The sequence below is a fragment of the Mauremys reevesii genome, linkage group 2 (assembly GCF_016161935.1).
Source record: "Mauremys reevesii isolate NIE-2019 linkage group 2, ASM1616193v1, whole genome shotgun sequence".
NCBI classification, from domain to species: domain Eukaryota; kingdom Metazoa; phylum Chordata; order Testudines; family Geoemydidae; genus Mauremys; species Mauremys reevesii.
Genome location: NC_052624.1, coordinates 37539209 through 37566321, shown reverse-complemented (window position 1 = coordinate 37566321; position 27113 = coordinate 37539209). Strand labels below are relative to the sequence as shown.

General features: G+C 38.8%; 1 protein-coding gene across 10 annotated transcripts in view; it reads right to left on the bottom strand.

Annotated features, from left to right (window-relative positions):
* Positions 1-27113, bottom strand: part of NEBL (nebulette) — a 410603-nt gene that overhangs the window by 98337 nt on the left and 285153 nt on the right. For 5 of the 10 annotated variants that reach the window (XM_039523591.1, XM_039523595.1, XM_039523597.1 and 2 more), the window contains exons 1-3: positions 16955-17125; positions 16791-16862; positions 3424-3528 (exon numbers count right to left, since the gene is read on the bottom strand). The exons of 2 other annotated variants lie outside the window; for them this stretch is intronic. In XM_039523591.1, the coding sequence (XP_039379525.1) occupies positions 3424-3528; positions 16791-16862; positions 16955-17011 (234 nt within the window). In that variant the 5' untranslated portion in view covers positions 17012-17125. Of the gene's footprint in view, positions 1-3423; positions 3529-16790; positions 16863-16954; positions 17127-27113 lie in introns of those variants that run through there. 3 more of the 10 variants (XM_039523598.1, XM_039523592.1, XM_039523593.1) reach the window with 3 other exon arrangements.

The window sequence follows — 27113 nt, the reverse complement described above, 5'->3', positions numbered from 1 at the left end:
AACAATTTGTTTATTCATTGCTACTTAAGATTTCTATGTCACATACTGTTTTAAAATTTCTTGTTATTTCTCCTGTGTTTTCACTACCATTCAAAACTAGCATTTTCTAAGCATCATTTCTCACAGCAGAGTCTTGTGATGCAAGCCAGAAGCATAGTACAGAATAGTTGGTTTGCTTCTGTTTTTGTCTCTGAAGCCAAGTATGTCAGGAGCATGAATTTTAAATTCATAAAACAATGTTAGATACTATCTTTAAAAGTAATCACAGATATCAGGAATATGCCATCTTAAATGCATTATCATATTTAATTGACATGCACCAACTGGACCATGTCTAATTATTTATTACTCTGGTTATTCACATGAAAAATATTTTTTAAAATTCTGCTAGAGAATTTGTTTTTCCCAGATTTTTTTGAGAGTTGAAAAAAGATGCCAAAATACAATATTAAAAATACCTACATTCTCCAACAAAGTCTACAGAACACTAGAGGTCAGCAATTTACAATCTTAGTCAGCTATCACTATCGTATTCAACCACTGCAACAAATATGTTACCTAAACAGCACTCTAAAAAACTTCTGAAACAAAAAGCAATTTTTTTTACTTTTGTTATATATTAAATCTGTAAGTGTTCTTTTATTAACAATCAGCAACAGCTAGTAGCTGTTTGATACCAGATAAAATAGCACATAACAACAGCTTCACATATATTTGGCTTCTATAGGCTATATCTTATCTCAGTTATGACATTTCTGTTTGTGAATGAGAACATTCAGAATAACTCCATTATGTTTCAAATGTGGCCCATAATAGTTATTGTGAGTTATGCTACCTATTCCTGACACATGAAGATAAATGTCAGTAAAGCAGCAAACATATGCTTTTATATTTGATCTAGACTTACAACTAATCAGCACTGAAGTTTCAGAGAAAATATATGGAATGTATGTGAATTATATAAAAATCTCAGATCAGATATGAAAACTGGACACAGTTCATTATATACAAAACATGGGGAAACTGAGGCACCCAGAGGTTAAGTGACTTTGCCACAGTCACACAGAGAGTGAGTGACAGAACCAGAAATGGTACCCAGATCTTTTGATTCTCAGTAATATGCTTGCTCCTTTTTGTAAGGCTCCCTTCCGAGTTTTCACTCTCTACCCCCAAAACAGACAAATATACATTCATGCAACAACATGCCTTCAGGAATATTTCTTCCTATTGCCAGGACATGAGTAGTTGTCAGTAAGTGGTGGTCTAATCAATTCTGAAATCTATATTTTTGGCTCAATAGCACCTTGCATATATGTGTGTTTGCATGCATACATCTACAGACTCACACAGACTGAAAAATGTACCTAACACTCACTGGCCCAAGAACTGAACCTACTTGCCAGAGTGAAAAATACGCCACTCCCTGACACAAGTAACATACTCTCCCCGAAATGTAAAGAAATAAAATACTGTCAGAATTAAGACATTACTTCGGTTGATGAACTCCAAAAGAATAAACCCTTTAAAACAGGTTATGTGGTATGTTTAAAAAGTTTCTTTATGAAAAACTGAATAGGTTGGGCAGGGACAAGGAGGAGAGAGACTGAGGAAAAAACAAGGGGGTGGAGAGTGAAAAAAATTAAATTAAAAAAGTGGGGAGTACAGAAGGGGTGAAATTAACTCCCCATCCCAGGAACAATGAGAGGCTCCCACTCTCTCATATCAGCCTAAGGACTGGAACAGCCATAGCTCCTGCACACCAGTGACTGGCTGGCCATTTGTGCTACCCTGTGCAGATTAAAAGAGGAGCTTTCTATGGCATGTAAGGGGGCACTACATGGCAACTTCATCCATGGTCCTTCTCCCCACCCCAAGTAGCATGGAGGGACCTTGCACAGGTACTCCACATTCCAAATAAATTTTATTCTATATGTATAGTAAGAATTATAAAAAATTTTACTCATGTTTGAGTTAAGATAGAAAACTTTTCCACCGTGAGTTCAAATGTGTCCCATAATAGTTATAGTGTGCAGTTAAGAGTTGATGTTCATTTATTTGGTCTAGTAAGCATGGAAAATAAGAACTGGAGTCAGTATACTTGGAAAAAGAACAGGAGTACTTGTAGCACCTTAGAGACTAACAAATTTATTTGAGCATAAGCTTTCTTACTATATGTTCCATTCTATGCATCCGATGAAGTGGGCTGTAGCCCACAAAAGCTTATGCGCAAATAAATTTGTTAGTCTCTAAGGTGCCACAAGTATTCCTGTTCTTTTTGCTGATTCAGACTAACACGGCTGCTACTCTGAAAACTGTCAATATACTTGGAGTTTATTACAAGGTATGCGACTATATGGTCTTATGCAAAGCCACTAGGGAGGAAAGATGGCCTTGTGGTTAAGACAATGGACTAGGATTTGGGTTCAATTCCCAGCTCAGCACAAGCTTCCTGGGTGACCTTGACCAAGCCACGTACCTGATCCGTGCCTTAGTTCTCCACTAGTAAGATAATATTTCCTATCATCCCTTTCTTATTCTTTGTTTGCTATTCAGAGTGTAAGCTCCTCAAGGCAGAGACTATCTATTTCTATGGATCTGCATAGGACCTAGCACAATGGAGCCCTAGTCATTACTGTAATACAAATAATAATGACTTCTCTTAGTACATCCATCTGTGAAAGGGAGTGTAACAGGGGAGTCTGCCACTTCAAGGGCTGAGGTGGGGGACAGGGAGCAACTGGCACTGTTCTGGAGGGAAGCTCAGCAGGCAGGTGCAGGGAATCAGCTGACCCAGGAGGACAGCAGCTAATGACTGGGTCTGATTCCCACTGGAGGATATCACTGAAGAGCCCAACTCCATGAGGGAACCTGAGACCAGGAGACAGCTGAGCGCACAGTCTCCTGTGGCTGCAGCAGAAGGCTTCAAGAGGGTAAGTCCAGGGAGGTCCAGACCCTTTAGTTACTGGAGGCTAGAGGGTCCCACAATTTCAGTCAAGACCAGGACAACTGCTTTTCTAATTGTTCTATATTTCTTTTTGTTTTGAGTTGGAGAATAAACAGAGCCCCGGGGTAAGGCCATAAACAGAACCAAGCATGGTTGGTTGATTGTCCCAGGCTAATGAGCAGGTCCATCAGCTCACAGGGGATAATATCTACTCTCACAGAACTATTTACATTTAATGTTTGTCAAATGATGTGGGGTCCTAGAAGAAAGGTATTATACAATTCTAAATTACCATTACACACTTAAACTGCATACAGTAGTGACACTGCTATAATCCACTAAAACTTGTGGATTCTCTTGCTATTTGATATAAATAGACTCCCCAATCCGCCCCCTCAAGAATCACAATATTCAGCTTAATGGGCTTTTTTCTTGGTAACCAAGTACAGAAGAATATTCTGCAATCTTTTATATCTTACCTCAGAAATAAAAGCACTCATATTTTTCACATGTTTTAACTGAGGGGTGTCAGATACAAATGTGAACTTGCCTTTAGATTTTTCATACTCTTCTTTATAGTGGATCTACAAAGAGAAAAAATTAATTTAAATTGACCCTAAAAATAGAAACAGACAAAGGTTACCTTTTTAGATTTATTCTACTCATTCAGACAGAACTCTAAAATACTGTGCCAAGTGGATTGTAAACACCACATCATGTAACAAAGTAAGCCACAGAGAAAAAACACTTGGGTAATGTGAAATAGAGGAGACCTACAACAGCAAGAAGATCAAGTTATAACAGAAACTCCAACTTCAGCACCTAGATGATGTAAAAAAAATAAATCACAAAATCTTTGCTATGACATGACACAGGGTTATTTGTTATACCTACAGTGTATTGTCACCCACTACTTGCAATTCCTGTAGTATCTTTAAAGAAAGGGGGTATTGAAGATAGAGTTTTATCTCCCTGATTTCACATCAAAATTATTAAAAACAGGCTCTAAATTTCTATACACAAATCTTGCAAATACAAAATCTTCATTTTCCCACAGCACATGCAATTACAGTTTTTATGTATTCAAGATCCATGAATAAATTCTATGGGGCAGGTTTCAAAATGTTGTCCCCAAAGTCTCTAGCATTTGAAGTCAAGGTCTTCTAGATAGCTGTGTAGTGCAGGTCTCAGACTCTTCTTGAAGGCAGAAAAAAAAATTCATAAGCTCATTCCTAAAGTCTTTTCCACACACATAGGAGATCATTTTTGATACGAAGGTAGGGTGGAGGGTGACAAAACAAAGCAATGGATCCTCTTTCCCTAAAGTAGTTATTTTAGAAACCCAACAAAAATAAAGTCTCAACTCATACTTTCCTGTGAGAAACCACCACATCATAGGCTTTATCGGGATATAGATGACTAATGAATATTTATGTTATTGTTGCTGTGATCTGAGTTAATGTTTTGTGTTACAGTGTGATTGCAAGGAATGTGTATGGTGTTACTGAATATGCTGGCGGTGAATGGGACAGAATATGTTAGTGAAGATGGTGAATGTAGTGTAAGGATTAAGGTACATTTAAAGAAGGATAGCTTAACTGAACTTTCCTTGTTTTTAAAGAAGTGTGTGGGTAGGTATTCCCCTTAAGCAACCTTAACTGCTTGAAGTTTCTTTCCATATTGGTATCAATATGGTTCAATGTAAAGTAAATTATTTAGACTTAAGCTCTTCTGTTCATCATCTGTTCTCATCTTTCTAACCTCATTTTCACATTCTGCACTGTAGCACCTTGCATTTATGCACTGACAACTTGCTGACAGAAGCAACACAGCCTGAGCAATAGAAAATGAAAATTTTCTTACCCCATAATTTCTTTTAGTAGCATCTCCCACAATTCTCTTATATCTGCTCCCCTTCACTCTGCAATTTCCAGAGGCAGTTCAAAACTGTTGCACAGTATGTGCTGGCCATGTCTCCTTCTCCCGCTTGCCACCACATGAGTCATTCTATAACTCGTGTACAGATATTAACATCATCATCAAATGCTAACTCATTAACTATGTACAGCAGGGAACTGTCTGCACAGTAATTGTCCAACTAAAAAGCTGATCCCTTGGCTAATGAGCCATTAGGAAGGGTGAAACTGCTTCTAGCAGAAAGGACATTTTCAGGTAAGAAATATTCAATGATGTAGTCTGTGACACTGGCAGGACAGATGCCAGCTCTTGCCAAGACTGCAGACATTTGCTAAAGACTAACAAACTCATAGCTGGAGACCAGACCAGTTCACTTGTGTGTTAGTTTTGCTCAAAATAAGTAGTCTTTTGGCTATTTGAGAAACAGTCTTTTAAGAATGTATTTAGTATTTAGACTGTATGAAATGTTTGTAAATCACTGCATGCATTAATCTCACTTGTAATGTCGGTATTCCGTGCTAAGAATAAAGTTTTGCTTTATAACTTTGAAAATGTTTGCTCTGAACTTGTGAACTCAGGCATTGGCATCATCCTATGCCTATCCAGAAGGACTATCAAAGTCAGATGGGCCATCAAGAAATACAGAAATAAAAAGGATTGGTTAATGGCCCTATCGCACACGGAATATGCTGTGTGCAAGGAAGCTCATCCTGTGAACTTGGAAGCTGAATGAAGGAAATCAAACAAGTCACAGGAAAATTTTCCATCTTTTTGGCTGTTTGAACTCTGACAGGGCCAGAGATTCTAAACTGAAGCCAGAGATCCCCTTCTGGGTTTTTCCCTGACAGACACTTTGACTTGACAGATCACTACAACTCTGTCCCTCTTAGGAGTTAGATGGTAACTCCCACGTGTGTATATATTTGCTTGCTTTAACCTGTAAACAACTCTCTTACTTATTTTTTCCTAAATAATAAACCTTTAGATAGTTTATTACAGGATTGGCTACAGTTGCTGTCTCTGGTATAAGATCTAGGCTACCAATTGATCTGGGGTAAATTACTGGTCTCTTGGAACTAGAAGCAACCTGAATGTGATGTGATTTTTGGTGTAAGACAAGTGACCATTTATAACTTAAACCAGTTTGTCTGTGTGGCAAGATAGACTGGAGTCTAAGGGGACTATCTGTGACTCCATGGTAAGACTGTTACAGCGATCTAGGAGTTCACATTTGTAACTGGCTTGGTAAATTCTCATTACAGAACACACCATCAGTTTGGGGCGTCTGCCCTGTTTTTGACAGTCTTCCCTGAGATAGGCACTCACAGTCGTGAGCCACTCCAGACACCATGACACAGCCCAGCATCACCCACCATTCTGTTACATGTGGGAAGGTTTGAGCAATGAAACAGAAGTAGGGAAGGATAAGGAGAAAGTACAATAGAATGAGAGAGAAAAGAAATTCCCCCCATGAAGTTTGTTCAAAAGGCAATGTTATTACTGGGTCACCTCCTGCAGCACCTTCCTGCTGAAGGAGGCCTCTGCAGAAGGCAGAAATTCTATGTTATAGCATCTGATAAAGGTGTTAACTGATGCCCATGTGGCTAATCTACATATTTCAGTGGTGAAATCATATGCTTATTCGACCCATGAAGCTGCTATAGATCTTGTGAAGTTTGCCTTGCTTCCTTCTGGAACAGAGATGCCTGATGCCTTGTAGGCCTGCACAATGTCTGTCTGATCCATCTAGCAGTGGATAACTTGGAAGCTCTGCGTCCTTGACACTTTGAATGGAAGGAGGCAAACAGTGCACCTGACCTTCTGGCGGATTCTATCACTTAGTGTAAACAGATTTATGCTTAGTCTAAATCTTCAGTGCTCTTCTGATGTCTGCAGTGTGCTTGTCAGTCAGATGTTGTGGCCTGGGACAGAATGAGGGAAGAATAATCTCCTAAAAGGCATAGAAAGAAGAGTTCCCTTTTAAAAGAAATCTTTTAAAAGAAATGATTGCAGAGTTCTCAGTACCACTTTGTCATCATGGAATGCACAGTAAGGCTGACAGATCTGACACTCGTCTAACAGGCATAATGGCAGGCAGAAAACAGGCCTTGATGGAGAGATAGAATGCCAACGTTGAAGTCAGAGGTTTGAAAGGGTGAGCTGTTAAGACTGTGAACACCAATGGCAGGTTCCATTTAGGGAAAATTGGTCTGACCTGTCAGACTGCTCTGATGAACCTGGATACTTGGACTACTCTTCCAGACAGCAAGAGGATCCTGCAAACAAAAGACTATTAATGGCTGAGATCTGGTATGCTATGGAGCTGGGCTGAAGGTCTGTCTTGGGTCAAATTCAACAGTCTTTATTCACACCCTCTTGGAGGAAGTCCTGAATAGCTGAGATCCCTGGGGGATGGGATCACATTAACACAGTTCCCTGACTCACATTCAATCAGAGGGAGTGGCTATGAGTCCTGCTCGTCTTCACACTCTCATAGAATCATAGATTATTAGGGTTGGAAGGGACCTCAGGAGATCATCTAGTCCAACCCCCTGCCCAAAGCAGGACCAATCCCCAAATGGCCCCCTCAAAGATTGAACTCACAACCCTGGGTTTAGCAGGCCAATGCTCAAACCACTGAGCTATCCCACCCCCCACAAATATTTTTATTTAATTTGGTTTTACTAAGATACATCGGGGAAACTCCCTACTCCAGTTCTGAGGTGGAAGAGATTTCTGCATTCTTTTATGTTATTTATAATTTCAAAGGGTGCCCCAATCGCCTCACTCTGAATGCGCTTCCAGATTGTACTCCAAAAACCAACTGCTGCATGTCAGAAATTAATTCCACTTCTCCACCTTTCCCTTTATCGTGTTAAACTGCCTTTGGCCACATTTTATTATCTGGATGTTTATCTTCTCCTTTATCTGTCCATATGCAATCCTGCTTGAAATCAATGGGACTGCTTAAGCAAGTAGGGTTTGGCCCTTGGGGTAAACTTCATGCATTGATTGTAACTGAACAAAACTACCATCGAGGGACATCATTTTCAAAGTCTGGCATTTCTGCAACATTTTAAAAATTCAGCAGCCACCATTACATTTTCTTGTAACCTATTTCTCCTGAACATAATGGGGATCAGGGAGAAATCAACCAACTGACCCTACATAACCAAAGAAGGGGAGTTTGCCCTTGTGCTCTCGCCACTGGCTCTGCAATAGGTAAAAGGTCCCCACAGCTGTACAGGCAATATCGATTGGGGCGAACAAGGAAACTACCAAAAAAAATAAAGCTACGTTAATTTCAAGCTCCATTAAAATTGAAAGGGGGGGGGAATCCATGTTTGGCAAATGGGGAAGGACAAAATCTGTAGTCAGAAACATGCATTTTCAGGCTAAGGTGATGCAAACAATGGAGGGTAAACAGTACTTGAGGTCGCCCCTTTAAGTCTGTGGCAGTGTTTCCATTTAAAAAGCTTGATTTTAATTTCTCTATCAAAGTATAAAATGTTCATCATCATCATCATAAAAAAAAAACCAACAACAAAACTCACTGCCTGAATGTTATCAAGATTTCAGCCACTGAGGCCACAAGAAGCGTATTTTATTTTCCTGGTTTAAGGGTTTGGGGAGACAATGCTACCTCAAAATTACTGTTTTTTTTTAAATGTCACAATTAGTCATGGGTAGGAAACCTATGGTATTAAAAAACCCTCAAAATATCCAAGATATTTAATTTTGGTCATATTCAGTTGCTATTTGGACAAATTTAAGGACTAATCCTGCAGTCTTCATTCAGGCAAAACTCCCATTGACTTGATGTATTTGGATTTTTAAAAGATGTACCCTAGTCAATAAGAAACAATAAATAAAACAAAATAACTTTCAATGGTAGTTTTGCCTGAATCAGAAACGCAGGATCAGGCCCTCAGATAAAATGACGACATCCTGGCCCCAGTGAAGGCAAAGGCAAAACTCTCATGGACTTTCTCTCTCACTCTCTCAAGACTCATTTGAGGGTTGGAGGATAGGGACCAGTAGCCCCACAGGAATCTAACCTTTGAGGTCCTGTGTTGACCCAGGATTTACCCCCTAGGGTGTTCAAATTAAGTCCTCCTTCTCCTTAGAGTCTCTCCCTATTCTGCTTTGTCTCTCCTGGTTTGGTTTTTCTGTGGTGGAGTCACAGCTACTTGTAAGGGTGGGGACCCCATCATGCCTGTCCCGACTCAGAGATCCAGGTCCTAAGAGTGCTATGGTCAGCTGATTGGGAGCACGCTGGGCATAATTCACTCTCTAGCAAGCTTGGAAATGCTCCCTCACATAGGAAGCATCTTTTGGACCTTGTCCAGTGCTTGTGCAGCTGCTCTGCCATGCCTATAAGGGGACAGAGGAGCTCAGCAAGGAGGCACTGCAGCAAAAGCACCAAGTCTCTGTGGCCAGGATTCTGTACAAACCCTGAACCAGGATGGAGGCTTAGAACAAAAAAAAAAAAAAGCTTGATACTGCCCCAAAATGGTTAGAAAATAGAGGCAAAGAAAAGGATGGGAGCAAACCAATTGCTGCATGGCTGCTGCTACAGAGGCAGAAGATCTGGCAGCAAGCAGGATAAAGAGGCATGTCCAACTTTTGCTGTGCTACAGCTTTGAACTGCTTCCAGAAACTGTAGCGTGGAAGGAAGCAGCCCATATATAACATAATTGTGGGAGATGCTGGGCTGCAAAAATATCCAGTCTGATTTCCTTTCTCATACAATCTTTGATGAATATTGCACATTCTAAGACAATGTTCCTCATAGGTGACCTGGAAGAGTCATTTCTATGAGTGTAATTTAGTCTCCAGGCAGAATCAATTCTTGACCTTTCTGAAGACAGCCAAAAAAGATGCTAGTTGCAATGTTGTTTTGCATGATGTAGGTACTGTCCACCAAGAAGTGGGCTGGACAACACCAAATTCATTTCAGACAGGCAACCATATAACTGTGAGATGGTAAATATCTTTGGTCATTTCTCAGCTGGACCATATTCAAACCAGTGAAGGGCTCTGTATCTCAGTACCAATCATATTTACTCCTTGATGAAACACCAAGCTGGGAGGGGTTGCAAGTGCTTTGGAGGATAGGATTAAAATTCAAAATGATCTGGACAAACTGGAGAAATGGTCTGAAGTAAACAGGATGAAATTCAATAAGGACAAATGCAAAGTACTATACTCCATTTAGGAAGGAACAATCAGTTCCACACATACAAAATGGGAAATGACTGCCTAGGAAGGAGTACTGTGGAAAGGGATCGGGGGGTCATAGTGGATCACAAGCTAAATATGAGTCAACAGTGTAACGCTGTTGCAAAAAAAGCAAACATCATTCTGGAATGTACTAGCAGGAGTATTGTAAGCAAGACACGAAAAGTAATTCTTCCGCTCTACTCCACGCTGATTATGCCTCAATTGGAATATTGTGGCCAGTTCTGGGCAGCACATTTTAGGAAAGATGTGGACAAATTGGAGAAAGTCCAGAGAAGAGCAACAAAAATGATTAAAGGTGTTAGAAAACATGACCTATGTGGGAAGATTTAAAAAATTGGGTTTGTTTAATCTGGAGAAGAGAAGACTGAGAGGGGACATTACAGTTTTCAAGTACATAAAAGGCTGTTAAAAGGAGGAGGGAGAAAAATTGTTGTTCTTAACCTCTGAGGATAGGACAAGAAGCAATGGGCTTATATTGCAGCAAGAGTGGTTTAGGTTGGACATTAAGAAAAACCACTCTGACAGTTAGGAAGTTAAGTACTGGAATAAATTGCCTAGGGAGGTTGTGGAATCTCCATCATTGGGGATTTTTAAGAGCAGGTTGGACAAACACATGTCAGGGATGGCCTAGATAATACTTAGTCCTGCCTTGAGTGCAGGGGTCTGGACTAGATGACCTCTCGAGATCCCTTCCAGCTCTATGATTCTATACACACAGTCATGGAACACCAAATGAAACTGAGAGGTTTTTTATGCTGATTTGGTCACTGACTTTTGTTTGTGTTTTTAAATGTGCCTATTAGAAAGTATGTGTATGCAATATGCAAGATTGAGAAGGTCAATATATATAGTTTAATTATATAAAAAAACAAAAACATAAGATTCTTAAAATGTCTCAATCTTTTTTGCTTAGAAAAACAACCAAATCAGTGACCCCTCCCCAAGTCATAGCACCCTAGACCTCCTGCCCCCTAAATAACTGAAAAGCAGCAATACCAGCACAGTTATTTCTCATTGTTTAGTTTTATTTTGGCAGCTCCTAGAAGCCCCAATCAGAATGTGCTGATTGTGACTGCAAGATTTCAGTGGGTAATTATGATAGGACATAAGAAAGAATCTTCACATTAGATTTTGATCCTAGATGTTCTGTTCTGCTACAGATATTTTTGCATCAATTGGCATCAGGCAATTGGAAGATGAAAAAGGACATACGGAACACTGTAGTGACATTTCTTCACTTGAAATATATATTCACTGTATGAAGTAAGCAAGAAGTTTCTGAAGCATAAATGGTGTGGATATATGGTGAATACAAGCAATGACTGGAAGAAATGAGCATAGAAGCTTATATTCTTACTCAAATTTGGGATTTAAAATTTGGATGAGTAAAATATTAATTTGGCCAAGTGTGAATTTTTGCCTGCAAGTGACCTCCTATTCATTACAAAATATTATGCAAGGATAACTGGATCTCTTAGACCTTACAAGATCTGATTATGAAAAATCCTTCCTTTGGGACTTAGGCTCCCAAATCCCATTGAACTGCAATGAGAGTTGGCTGTCTAACTTTTTTGGCTTCTTTGAAAATCTCAGACGAAAAATATACCTTTTGTGTCCTTTATACTTATACAATTTTGACTAATAATTATAAACTCATTGGGACAACCTCACCTTAATATAATTGGTCATAATTCCACTAACTTCTGTGGAAATTCTTTTCTTTAAACCAGTTCTGCATTTGGCGTTATGTCTCTTTGACTCTTATTTCACAAGATATTAAAAATACCACAGTTCTGTTTTACAACAAATGGGGAACAAAGATTTCAGCAGTAATATTTACAATAGTTTTCTATTCTTCTACTATTGAAGTTAATAGCAGAAAATGTATTACTTGCTATGGAATTTGAGTTTTGCTCTAGTACTATATTGAAAGAAAACATTAAAAAGTATCAGTTTTTGCATCTCCACTACATATGTGTGTACACACAGACACGCACACACACAAATGTAACTTTCACACTTCAAGAATCTAAAAACAGCCTACTAGTATAAGCTATGGAAGTATGTATGATATACTGTGTAAAATAAAAGAGTTTTACTGTGTTCAGAACAGGAAACCATCAATAAAGTGAAAGTTATTGTTCCTGTGAATTTTTTTCAAATACGATAAAAATATACTTAAATTTTTTAACATTAAGCTGCATATGCAGCCATCAGTTAGGTAAATATACAGGTACACTTTTTTTTTTCCAAATTCACAGTGAATTATTTTTGTTCAGATGTTGGCAAAGATATATTGAATTTTAAGGCCCCTTTTTGGATAAATCAGCCTCTTATGGGAGAGCATGACCTTAAATATCACAATTTAGGGCTTGAGCCAATTTCCACTGGGGTTAATGTGAGTCTTTACATTGATTTAAACGAGAGCTGGATTGGGCCCTTAATGACGTCATATTGTATTTAAAATTGCTTCCATTTAAAAAATACAAAGTTTAAATGCCAAGTTTTCACATTTAGGCACAACAGTTCTGCAAATACATCTCTATGTATCTAAAACCATGCACAAATATACAGAGTATTTGCACATATATATAGCCACTTGGGAACCTATATAGCCATTTGTACCCATACATTTGGTATTTGTGCCTTCAGTTAGATGCAAGTGGGTGTGTCTGCATCCAACTTTGAAAATCTGTCCCTAAATGTAGAAACCAATGTTTGAAATTCCATTATAATGTGATGCCTCATGGTGGATTCCTTAGGCAAAACCAGATTAGGCTCGTTAATCTTTATGTGTGGCTTAGTCACTAGAGAAATACAGACTACCAAACTTAGTAAGGATGAGCTATGCACTGTCCCTGGGCATGGAAACTTATCCCAAGCTGCAGAGATCCATTTAGCTTAAAATGTGGTAGGGGCCACTATTTGATACACAATGCTCATGGGTGGATCAGCAGCAGAAGCAATCAAACCCAGGACTTCTGAATCAAAAAGCTTATGTCTGAGCAGCTGAGCTAAAGGTCCCATCTGTTAGATGAAAGGCTCTAGCAGCCTCTTGAATGTTTATGTGATGCAGATCCCTCTAGAGGGGAACAGAAAGCTACACTGAGTAGGTGAGGGCTACAATTGCAAAAGAAGAGTCAAAGGACCAAATTCTGCCAGATCCAATTCAGTCAGCTATACCAATGCAGCTCTACTGAAGTTATATGGATATGGTCAGTAGACTTGCACATGTGTAACTGAGGGCAGAAACTGGCTCAGGACACACTGGTATCCATTGGTTAGTATTAGTTTTTACCAACAACAGATTATATCCTGAACAATTTGTTTCAAACTAGATATAAATCTTAAAATGAAAAGTCAAACTCTGAAACATTTGACAAATGAGATATTCAATGAGAATTTAATTAAGACAGTTTATCATACATCCACATTTTCTATCCAATACTGAGAAAAACAGCTTGAAACAATAGTTAACTGGGTCATAATTACTCTTCTCATTTTAACCAACAATAAATAATTTTTTATCTCCAGTCTACTGACAATTCTCAGAACCTCAGTGCAGTACCAAGAATTCTCTTGTAGTTAAAAGAACTGCAACAAATTCATTTTCTATTAATTTTTATTAACCATCATTAAACACTATTAATTGAGAAAAACAGTAATTAAAGTCCTGCCAGGATCTAATCTTCACCACATCCAGCCGATGGCAAGGAGATGCTGAATCAGAAAGAACTACAATTTGGACTACAGTATGTGGCAAATTAGATGATAAGTAGCATTATGTTTAAAGGGAATTTGCTGCAGGTGATAAAAAAACATTAGTAACGTGCACATATGAAATGCAGTATGATGATTCAAGAGGCAAGCTATTTCCCTTCCACAGAAAAGACTATGATAATTTGCTTAATAACTTTATTTGTATTCAGCGTCCTACTTTCCCCATAACAGCACCCGTGTTCCCTTTTAAAATACAAACAATAAAAACAAATTAAGGGGTCCAATTTAAATGTGGAAAAGAAAGGGGTTGGAAAGGAAGTCCAGCATAAGTCAGAATTAAAGGCATCTTGAAAACTGTTATTTAATAAATTGGATGGATTTGAGAGGAGGGCAACGTAGGGATCATCACAAACAAAGTGAACATCAGCTGACTACAATGGTGGGATCGTTAAACAGTGGCACGTGAGAATGGATATCCTCTCATACAAGACCCAAGGCTTGCATGCCATAAACGGCTTTAAAAATAACAGTGCCAATTTAAAGTCTGATTGTAAAAAATGCAGGGTGAGCATAATATGATCACAATATCTCAAGCCATGAACAATCATGACATTGCACTCTGACAGAGTATCTGTGTTGACAGCCTTAAAAGGAAGGGGAGGAAATAACCCAGCCTTGTGGTCACAAGGTCACGTGCTGCTGTCACAAGGTCACCTTAGGGTAAAACTGTAAGCCACACAAAGGCATTAAAACCCACGTATGTTGGACTTATACACATTACCTTCATTTCCAGTCCCTTCCCTTTCTACATGGTAATGAGCACATTTGGGTCTGAAATATATATACATACGCACACACAGAGAGGTTTTCAGGTACAACTGTGTTTATTACCAAATGAATACACTAATCCATTTCCATATTTGCATGAATAATAGCTCCTCTCTAAACAGTCATGCAAACAAAAAGTACTTCGCACAAATGTTTATAAAAGAGCAAATGTAAAAAGCTATGAACATGATTGGATCCAAAAGCAAACAAGAATATTCACTGAGCTCTGTTCCCAAACTTTGTGCAGGTGCTGCCAGAAGTGAGTGAAGACAATCCCTTCATAGCTGTGTGTGTCCCCTGTAACTAAAAAGGGTCAAGAGGTTCTGGCACCATTCCTAGAATGAAGAAGTGTGGTGGTAGGGGAATTTTCTCCCTGGGTACTGTTAGTGATAGTGAAAATTCAGTTATGGTGAAGGTTTGGGGGAATTAAAAAAAGTTCACTCTGAATCTGATCCAATACTCATTAAAGCCAATAAAAACACATTCAATGATTTCAGTGAGCACTGGATCAGGCCCAAAATGTGGGTTCCATTTTCGTATATTAATAGGGAGAATTCCTTTTGAAATTATATTGATTCTGGACCATTGCACTTCTTATATCATCATCATACAGGAATCATTATCCTTTGAAAGTTTCACATATCTCAGTGAAAATCTAACACACACTTGCAGCAAAAGCCACATCTTTGAGGGTTTGAAACCTTATTTTAAAATTCATTTATTCATCTTAGCCCCCAAACCTTCATAGAAAAATCAAAGAAAGATACCGCTACAATATTTATCAACTGATTAACAGCAGCAGCAGCCATCACGATCACCAATGATACACTTTTCAATAATAATTCCTTTCTAATTAAAACAAATAGTTTATCAGCACTGTTCAGGGTATTTTTTGCCTTTATGACAGCAATCATATCTAGAAATAAATAGTATGGAAACAATACATGGATTTCAGGTCAGCCTAATGCATCATTTTCACTGTGGCTTTTACCTGACTTCATAGGCTTGTATTCTGTCATATACAGTACATTGTCAAACAAAAACACATGGATAACTATCAGTACCTTTGATAAAAATATTAATAGCCGGTACTACTTCTTAAAATACTTTGATGTTACTGGGTAATCAGCTTACTGGCCTCTCTTAAGGCTATATCCAATATTCAGCCCACACCAAGATTTAAGTATTCCCACCCAGCGTTCAGGCACAAGAGAAGTTTTGACCCTGTCAAGCCACATACTCTTCCCAGCATGATAGCTCCTAAACATTCCAGATGTACCATTTTTCTAGCGGCCATCTATTCTTTCCTGATAAATGTCCTCCAGTAATTAATTTTCTGTATCCTCTATAGTCTAGTTTCTGCATGTATTAATCTCACAAGGTCAACATACTTATTCATCTTTTATAATAATGCTACAATAAGTTTATACATCATGTTACAACACAAGGTGAACCAGCCCCCACTTTGCAGTTCTACTAATCAATCAACTGCCAAAACGTCCAAGCCTAGAGTTGGCTGGAAAGATTATTTTAGAGGCAAATCACCATCGCTCATATAATGGGCTGTCATGCTGTTAGTCACCATGTATGCTTAGTCCATGAAGGAGAGCTGTCACTCTATGTCTAATCAAAAACAGAACCCCAATTAGTGCGCAGTTGCAAAGTTCCTCCTGGGATTCAAGTTTCCAGGAGGGGCACCACAATAAATACAAACTCAAGCTCAAACCTTCACTTTCATAATTCACTCAGGGGGCCAGATCCTCAGCTGTCATAAAGCTGATGTTACTTCAGTGAAGCCAACAGAGTTACTCCAATTTATGCCCACTACAGATCTGATCCAAGGTGTTCATGCCAAATGCAGACATACATTATATTCCTATTAACAACTCATTTGGAATTTGTTAATTGAATGCCTTTATGCAATTCTGTAACATTTTAATGGAGTTTCCTCATACACATATTCTTGGGCAGCCCATTTATATTATTTTGTATGTTTTAATCTATTGAGTAGGCACCCAGAACCTAGGATGGTCACCTATAGCTACATTTTCTAAATCTGAAGAAATAAGAATAATACACATAAAACCTTTAGAAGAAAGCAATTAATTAACAGACACAAATGGTTACAGTCACTTACATCACTTATAATTTCAGTGCATCTTCTGGCCAGTTCCATGTTTCTGTCCTCAATAACAGGTTTAAGGAACACCTATAAAAGAAAGGGAAAGCATTTCAATATCACTAAACTAAATCAGTGAAAAAAGAAGTAAGCACCTTTTCAAAGTTATCACTGCCACCCACCCTTTCTTCTTCCTCTTCCTCACTTTCATCCTCCCTGAAATCCTGAAGGACAGGCATTCTTATTTTTAATATTTTTGAAAAACAATGGGGTAAAAATTGAAAAAGTCCACTGCTGCTGCAAACAGTTTATGTTCTACCACTTGTCTAGGGTGTATGCTTCTCTTGTGTCCTTCACTAAGCTTAACCTTACCAAGGCTTCTTCCTTATTTAGACAACACTTGAAAGTCTTTATCTGAACAATTCAGTATGAGTGAACTAAAAGGCATTACAGATGGCCTTACTAACTCAGCTAATACTTTCTTACAGATAAAGTATAATTAAATGACCTATTCAAATAAACTATTCCTAAATGTCTAAGACATTTAATTAAAGCACTGTATTTCAGTACCTATGTAAGATAAATGATTTAATGAAATTAACTGGCTAAAACATGTGCCATGAAGCCTAAGATTATGGGAAAACTATCTAGTTCTAACATTTAAGATATCACAGACTTCAAACCAGCTGTCACAAAACTTCTTCACTCAGTCCAAATAAAGTTCATACAGAAAAGACGCACACACCTTTAATTTTCTGCTACAGAGCGTCTGGACAATTCACATTTGCTTTATGAAATATAATTTCACAATGTAATACATGTTACTTTTAGTGCACTTTCCTGAAAATGTTCCTTTCATATTGAATATTATACATTCTTAAAATGCTTCATGCATTATGTCAGCTACGGTAATATACATACATACACATACCAACACTCTACAAAAGATAACATACCATGATCATACAGATAATACATGTTCCTTAAAGGCCTGTATAACCATTCACAATTAAAGACTGTCAAGATTTGTAGTCTCAGAACCAACCTTTTCTGTATAAATTCACTGAGCTCAGCTCTGTTGGAACGGAAGCTGACTTATTGCTAATGGAAATTATTTCACCTGTTGTTCTGTAATAATGTATTGTAAGTAGGAGTGTTGATTAATTGCAGTTAACTCACGTGATAAACTCAAAAAAATTAATCATGATTTATTGCAGTTTTAATCTCACTGCTAAACAATAGAATACCAATTGAATTTTATTATATATTTTGGGTGTTTTCTACATTTTCATATATATTGTATTCTGTGTTGTAATTGAAATCAAAGTGTATATTATTTTTATTACAAATATTTGCACTGTAAAATTGATAAAAGAAATAATATTTTTCAATTCACCTCATACAAGTACTGTAGTGCAATCTCTTTGTCATGAAAGTGCAATTTACAAATATAGATTTTTTTGGTTACATAACTGCACTCAAAAACAAAACAATGTAAAACTTCAGGGCCTACAAGTCCACCCAGTCCTACTTCTTGTTCAGCCAATTGCTAAGACAAACAAGTTTATTTACATTTATAGGAGATGCTGCTACCCTCTTATTTATAATGTCACCAGAAAGTGAGAACAGGCCCTTGCATGGCACTTTTGTAGACAGCACTGCAAGGTATTTACGTGCCAGATATGCTAAAGATTTGTATGCCCCATCATGCTTCGGCCACCATTACAGAGGATATGCTTCCATGCTGATGGCGCTCGTTAAAAAAATTATGCATTAATTAAATTTGTGACTGAACTCCTTGGGGAAGAATTGTATGTCCCTTTCTCTGTTTTACCCGCATTCTGCCATTTATTTCATCTTATAGCAGTCTCGGATGATGACTCAACACGTTGTTCATTATAAGAACACTTTCACTGCAAATTTGACAAAACCCAAAGAAGTGTGAATGTGAGATTTCTAAAGATAGCTACAACAGTCGACCCAAGGTTTAAGAATCTGAAGTGCCTTCCAAAATCTGACAGGGATGAGATGTGGAGCATGCTTTCAGAAATCTTAAAAGAGTAACACCCCAATGCGGAAACTACAGAACTGTAACCGTCAAAAAAGAAAATCAATCTTCTGGTGGTGGCATCTGACTCAGATGATAAAAATGAACATGCGTCGGTCCACACTGCTTTGGATTGTTATCGAGCAGATGTCCTCTGGAATGGTGGTTGAAGCATGAAGGGACATATGAATCTTTAGCGCATCTGGCATGCAAATATCTTGTGACACTGGCCACAACAGTGCCATGAGAACACCTGTTCTCACTTGCAGGTGACATTGTAAACAAGAAGCAGGCAGCATTATCTCCTGCAAATGTAAACAAACTTGTTTGTCTGAGCGACTGGCTGAACAAGAATTATTTTAATGCAGTTTTTTTTACATAACTCTATATTTATAAGTTCAACTTTCATGATAAACAGATTGCACGACAGTACTTGTAGTAGGTGAATTGAAAGATACTATTTCTTTTGTTTTTTTACAGTGCAATACTTGTAATAAAAAATAAATATAAAGTGAGTACTGTACGCTTTGTATTCTGTGTTGTAACTGAAATCAATATATTTGAAAATGTAGAAAACATCCCAAAATATTTAAATAAATTGTATTAGATGACTGTTTAACAGTGTGAATAATCGTGATTAATTTTTTTAATCAGGTGATTAAATTAATTATTTTTTTAATCACTTGACAGCCTTAATTGTAAGGTTCTTATTCAAAGTAAGAAAGCTAACTGGATTGACAATCATTCAAATATGATATTCTTTTCCTAATTCTAGCACATCACACCACAAGTTTGGACTGAATCCCCCAAAGTGATCCACTGCTGTGGAACCTGCACCCAGGCAAAATCTCAGGGGTCCATGTTAGTAGATTCCCATGTGTTATTGGAGCTTGTATCTACACCAGAGGTGGGCAAACTATGGCCTGCGGGACTGTTCTGCCCAGCCCCATAGCTCCTGGCCTGGGAGGCTCGCCCCCCTCCCCTCCCCTCCCCTGCTGTGCTCCCTCCCTGCAGCCTTAGCTCACTGCACCGCGGACGCAATGCTCTGGGTGGCGGGGCTGCGTGCTCCTGGGGTAGCGCAGCTGCAGAGCCTGGCCTGACCTGGTGCTCTGTGCTGCGCAGTGCGTGGCTGGCTCCAGCTGGGCGGTGTGGCTGTAGCGTAACCTGCCACCGGTGCTCCAGGCAGCGCGGTAAAGGGGCAGGGAGCAGGGGAGGGAGGTTGGATAGAGGGCAGGGGAGTTTGGGGGGGGGTGGTCAGGGGCCGGAGCTGTCGTTGATGGGGTGGGGAACAGGGGGCAGGGAATGGGGGTTGAATGGGGCGGGGTTCCGGGGCGGTCAGGAAAAGGGGTGGTTGGATGGGGCAGGGATCTGGGGGCAGTCAGGAAGGAAAGGAAGGGTTGGGGGTTCTGGGGGCAGTCAGGGGCGGGGTTCTGGAGGCGGTCAGGAGCAGGGAGGGTGGATGGAGCAGGGATGCCGGGAGGGGGCGTCAGGAATGAGAGGAGAGATTGGATGCGGCAGCAGGGGCAGTCAAGGGTGGGGTTCCGGGGCTGTCAGGGGACAGGGAGAAGTGGGGGTGGATGGGGTAGGGATCCTGGGGTGGGGCAGTCAGTAAAGAGAGGGGCTGGTTGGATGGGGCAGTGGGGGGGAACAGTTAGGGGTGGAGGGTCTGGGGGTGGTCAGGGAGAAGAGGTGGTTGGATGGGGCAGGGGTCCCGGGGGGGCAGTCAGGAATGAGAGGGGTTGGATGGGGCGGCGGGGGCAGTTAAGGAAGGGAGTTGTCAGGGGACAGAGAGCAGGGGCACGGGTCCCAGGGCTGGGGGCATCAGGGGGCAAGAAGCGGGGGGGGTCAGATGGGGGGTGGGGACCGGGCCATGCCTGGCTGTTTGGAGAGGCACAGCTTCCCCTAACTGGTCCTCCATACAATTTCTGAAACCCGATGCGGCCCTCAGGCCAAAAAATTTGCCCGCCCCTGATCTACACAGAAAACATAAGGAATGTAACTTTTTAATGTAAAATTCCTAAAATACCAAAAAGTAATTGTGGCTAACACATGCTTCCCATTTGCTGTCTGGAACAAAAGCACTTCATTAGAAAAAGATATGAAAACAGACAGAACATTTGTGACTGAGTAAAAAAGTATTAATTAAGGATGTAAGAGTGACAGTGATTCTAGGTGCCCAGATTGAGACCCATGAGGCCTGATTTCCAGAGGTGTTGCACATCCACAACTCTCACTGACTTCTTTTGGAGCTGTAGGTACTCAGCACTCTCAAAATTAGGCCCAAAAATCTCTGAAATTAGGCACTCAGAACAACTGGCCACTTCTGCAAATGTTGGACATAATAAATGTCTTTCTGAGCAACTGCAGCAGTTGCTACATCACATGGCAATTCACTTTTCTGGTATACAGAGCACTTGGTAAAGACAACAGAAATGCAGCACAGCAGTGAGTCATGGACTTTTTGTGCTGATACCAAAAGTGAAATGCTGAAGAATGGAAATATCTCTGCATTGTAAAATAAATATTTTAATCCTCAGGGTTTTTAATATTTCATTGTTCCCCCCATATTCAATACATTTGGCAAGAAAAGATGTCAAAATAATTAAAAGACAGAGGGGGAGATATTAATAATCACCAAAAAAATTGCTAATTTTTGCAAAAATCCAGCATGGGCTTTTCTCCTTGGAAGAGCTGCTATTTTTCCAATGGAAGTCAAATGGTCAAAAATTACAAATTCTGAATTGCTTGGATGTTTAGGTTATGTAAAAGGTTAACATTACAAATGGTGATTATTCAGAGTTCTGATGCAACAGTAATTACATATTAATTGTGGTTTTCCTGCAATGGTTTCTCCATAACAAGTTCAACTTTTTCTTTAGTATAACCACAAGTTGATTTACTTACACGTATTTGTTTTTATTTCTGAAGGTACATAGTTTTTATAGGGCCTAGCCCCCTAGCTCATTCAAATGTGCTGGACCTTTCAGCAGACTTTCATCAGCCACACATCTAGAGAATGGAGGAAGGGTTTCATGGCTAGTCATATTGAGGAAATAGATGACAAAATTACATTTTCTAAGGGAGTGGAGGGAAAATCATGCCACAACACATTACCACAGCTATAATACAATACAGATCTATTCAGTGCAGCAGTCTCCAGGGGACAGATGGCACAAGGCAGACACTATCAGATGCAGGCAACCCACTAAAAACAGAGGGCTCTGCTGTATAATGTGTCAACCAACAAAGTGACAGAGAAGCAACTCTTTGACAATTAAGCTCATTCAGATACAGCTCAGAGAGGGTTTTGTTAAGGAAAATTAAGACTGCATAGTTTAAAATGTGGAGGGTTTGTTAGTTTCCTGCAGGGTGGTGGTCAAGAACAGTTAAAGTTATTTCTGTAAGGTATACTAATAAGCTAGGATTAATATGTGTGATGTGGCAGCTGTCATTTATGTAGCTCTTATTTTTGCTCTAGTAAAAAACAGCCAAACTAGAGATACTAACGTGAAATAAAGCCTGAATTAAACCCTGACACTATTTATTATATCACTAAATGATCATAACGGTTGTTTTCCCACAGTTTAACCACAAAAACGTGCACTCACCACATGCCCAGGTAAGATAACACTTTCCACTATAAATACTGCAATCCACAGACAGACTTTCTGGCATAAAATCACCACCGATTTAGCACAACCCAATTGCACAGGGATTTAAAAAATAAACAAGCAAAAAAACCCTGGCATTTACACTTACGGACTTAGTAAGTGGTGTATACCACTATGCTTTTCATACATGCACCATGCCATTGCAAAATCAGGTTCTATTCTTCTCACTGTATGTGCACATAACTCTCAGTAATATCAATGGGAGTTGTGTGCACATAAAAAAAGGAAAATGTATTCATTAGGGCAGTAGACAATACTAACCCATTCAAATGTTATGAGGAAAAGTTGCACTGGTCCAAACCCCAACTTACAGCTACCCTGTATAAAGCTGTTAAATCTCAATTCCCTACTTGATTAAATTTAGTCTTAAGAATTCTTGTTATTTTGTTGAACCATATACAGCAAAGTTAAAATAATTGTGTCTCTGCTAGATTTACTATAGAGCTACAGTATTTGCAGCAACTAACTTGCACTCATTTCAGGTCTTTACCCTTATAGCTTATAAATTGTACACAAATAGTAACATATGTTTTACCATTTTAGCAAATGAATTATATAGTTTATATACTACTAAAACAGATTTGTCAATCTCCAAACACTTAGAGCCATTATTTGCCTATTTGTCTACCCAATATTTTCTGTCAAATCATTTGTTTTGGGTGTCTGGCACCTTGCCACCTTACTGCTCCACTACCAGACACATCTTTTATGAAAAGATGCTTATTTGGAGAGTAGATCGCAGGTAAATCATGAGTCCTACACATCTGAAGACTTGGACTCAAAATAGTTTGCAAATAAAAATGAGTTTGGCGGTCTCAATCTTGTCCATAATACACAAAGTATTTTATCACAGTTAGTCTCTCCGCCCTTTCATTAAGCATGTGATATCTATTTGGCAGGCTTGCCCATGAGATTCCCTAACGCCACTTTTGGCGACAACCCCAAATATCTTTGGGTTGAAGGAATGAGCACATTGTGACACTACTTCACAAAAAGCAGCAGTTGGGCTTGCCCAGGAGAGGGCACCAGAAATGCTACACTGCTCTTCAACTTCATATCCTAGGACTTTGCACAGGAGAGACCCAGGACTTAACTTGCAGGGGTGTAGGAGGTTACGGACAGAAACAACACTTTAGGTTGTGAATACTGCACTATTTGCAATGCTCCATTTAAAATTCAGTAAAAGAAGAGTCAGTTTTAACAGTGTAATTCATATTCTCTCACTTTCATCGGGGATCTAGTTCAAAATCAACCCATGAGTGTGGCATTTTCAGTTCCTTTCTCACTGAAGAGAAGTACACATCACGGAAATAAGTACAATTAACTCAACACAGCTGGTGGTCTCTTTTCAGACAGTACACAAGAACTTGGTAACCGTTGAGATTCAATTACTTCTCACTTCTAGAAAGACCCATCTATCAAATTGGGGATTACTGGCAACGCTATGCAAGAAAGTTCATGGTTTGGCTATCAGCACCCTAATTACAGGAAGAAAGCAGGTGTTCTAGGACTGCCAGTTTGTTTAAGCCTCTCATGAATATGAAATACAAATTAACATTAACAAAAGAAATCCAGTAGATGGTCCTTTTTAGATAACGTGTTAACTATAACCTTGTATCTGTCACATCATTAACATGACAAGGTGGGTAAGGTAATGTCTTTTATTGGACCAACTTATCTTGGTGAAAAATACAAGCTTTTGAGCTTCCAGGCCTGAAGAAGAGTTCTGTGTAGCTTGAAAGTTTGTCCAATAAAAGATATTATCTTACCCACCTTCTCTCTCTAATATCCTGGGACCAATACAGCTACAATAACACTGTAAAATTCCATTAATCAAAAATGTCTTGTGCTCTAGAGCTAATATAATTTTTATACTGTTTTGTGAAAGTTTGTTAACAAAGACTTTGTTAAATCAACGGAAGTCAGAATTTTACTTTTAAAAGCACATTAGATTCAAATTTTAAAACTGTCCGGTGTCTGTGTCATGGGAAAGCCAATAAATGAATTTCCAATGAAACAGATATCACCAGTTCAGATAGGTGGGTGGCTATATGCATATTCATTAAAACAGTGTCTAGCCCAAAGGAGCCCTGATGTTAGTTAGGACCATTAGGAACTACCATAATACAAATGCTAAAGGAGAAGACAAACAGGCAAATGGAGCAATCAACAACTCCAACAATTAGTACCAGAGTGTGACACTACTTTGCCCCCTTTCACTCCAATCTGCATTGCTGAAATATTAGACTCACAGACTTTTTCACAATGTTTTAACCAGTTTTCTTGCAAAATGGCATCTGGAGTAACTATGTCAGAAGAAGATGCAAAACATGTCACAAGTTATGGAACACTGTATATCACAGTGGTCTCAACCAATTCCTCTGATCCAACTGTGAAATCCAGATATTTCATTCTCCTAAGGTCTTTGGTTTTGACAGAGCTCCATCCTGTTTGAGGGGATGGCAACTCACCATCTACACAAGAAATTAAAAACCCTCCAGGCTTCATGCTTCTCAAAAAGGGGCTAGAAAATTAAATTTTCACTTGACTTGGCTGCTTAATGAGGTTTTCATGGAAAATGAATCAGCCACATCCTGTACATCAGAAGCAGAAAGAGGAACTGAATAGGGACTCTAGGTCAGGGGTTGTCAATTATTTTTTGTCAAGGTCCAAATTTCTTGGTCAAGGTCTAATCAAGGTCTAGACTCCAGAGAAAATAATTAAACAAATAAAAATAATAAAATAAGACTAAGTAAATAAAAAAACCTGGGGTCCGTTCAAAAGCATCTGGCGGTCCAGATTTGGCCCGCGGTGTGCCTATTGACTACCCCAGCTCTAGCTCCTCTTCTTCTAAATCTATTCAAACTAAGCAAAAAAGGAAGGTCAGGTACTGCATCTAACACCTCTCCTCCTCTACAAAATCTGCATCTTGTTCAGAACCACTTTCTTCTAAGGAAAAGCTATGACATTCAGTATAATGAGGACTCAAGAATCTCACCTTCGTATCTTTCAGGGCTAACAATACTTAATTTGTTTGCAGACCCCATCAAAAAGAAAGAATTACTGGAACCAATACAAACAGACAGGTTTTTATTTTCCATCAGCTAATCTTCTAAAGCAGAAGACTTTCCCTTTCCCCCTTCAGTCAGAGCACACTCAAAAAGGGTTTAGGGTAATCTATCATTTTAGAAAAGATGTACCTGACTGCAGTTTGGGAATCCCTATCATACACATAAACATTATGGACTTGATATGGGAACTTCAACTGATGGACCCTCTGGCAGCAGTGTTTTCAGTGCATTAGTCTCTGGGATCTAGGGCATCTATGTTGGATATGTTTCTCTCATGAGTTTTCTTGTGCCACTGCTGTTTAGAATCCAATTGCCTAAGTAATGGACTCCATGAAGCACAAAGGGAAAATTAGCGCTTTACCTGTAGATTTTGTTTCTGTTATAATTAGATCCACCAGCTTGTAACCCTCACTCATTTTGTAATTTTTCTTCTAGAAGCTTAAGCCATACATGATTTCAAGCCATACATGGTTTCCTCCTCTTGGACTTTGTTGAGAATGTTTTTCTTGACTGGCTGTATTTGTTGTGTTTGAATATTCTAATATTTTACTTAAGTCATAAATTAACTTGAGTAGAGAGTATAACAACACACTGACACATGCAAATCTGCTTTGACACTCTGACTCAATAAGTGCTTGAGCTACTACCCAGATCTCTTCACTCTTGGAGCTAATTAGCAGAAACTCAGTTTGCCGGCAGGGTTTTAATTGGACTTTTTCAGAGTTTCTATGTCTTCATTACAGTCCTGTAGCATTTTTTTTTGTCAGATTCAGCCCATGGTATCAAATGAAAATGAACTTTCATGAAAAAAGCTTGTGATGGCAGCTGTACTACTTTGGAACATTTCCAGTTATAATGATACTCAAGTAAATGATTCTATATGTTGAAGTGATGTATACTGCTTATGTTAATCCATCATTATTAAGAGTTATTTAAAATCATAGTTATTTTCTTGGTATATAGACAATATCATGCTTACTTGTCTTCAGAAGTCTTCCTAAAACAGAGAAGATAAAGGTAGAGACTGTAATAAGAGAAACTTCACAAGGATCTTTAATATGGTAGAAATGTAATTTGAGACTCTGTTGATGAAAATATGTATTAGGACTATAATACCTTTTAGGAAGAAAAGATAAGCAAGTCACCACCTATGGATGGTAAAGCTATGTCGGTAATATATGTTTCTAAATATCTTTAACCTTAGCGAAAGCTAAACATAAAATTGTACTAGTTTGACAACAGACCAGGTCATTTAACAATGTCCTTAAAACTACAATATGCCTGATCTATAAATGATTTTCAGTTAGAAAAAAACTTTTTTCTAAACAATGAACTGTGCCAACAAGATTTTTTTTTAAAGAAACCCTGAAGTTACGCATATTCCTTGCATTCAGGAAATACTTTTTCTTCTAAGAAGGAATTAAAATGCACACACGGAGCTTCATAGTTAGACTTCCCACTTAACCTATTGTTCCCTGGATGACTGGTTAAGACAATCATACCCCAACAGCAGCAAAGAATCCTGTGGCACCTTATAGACTAACAGACCACA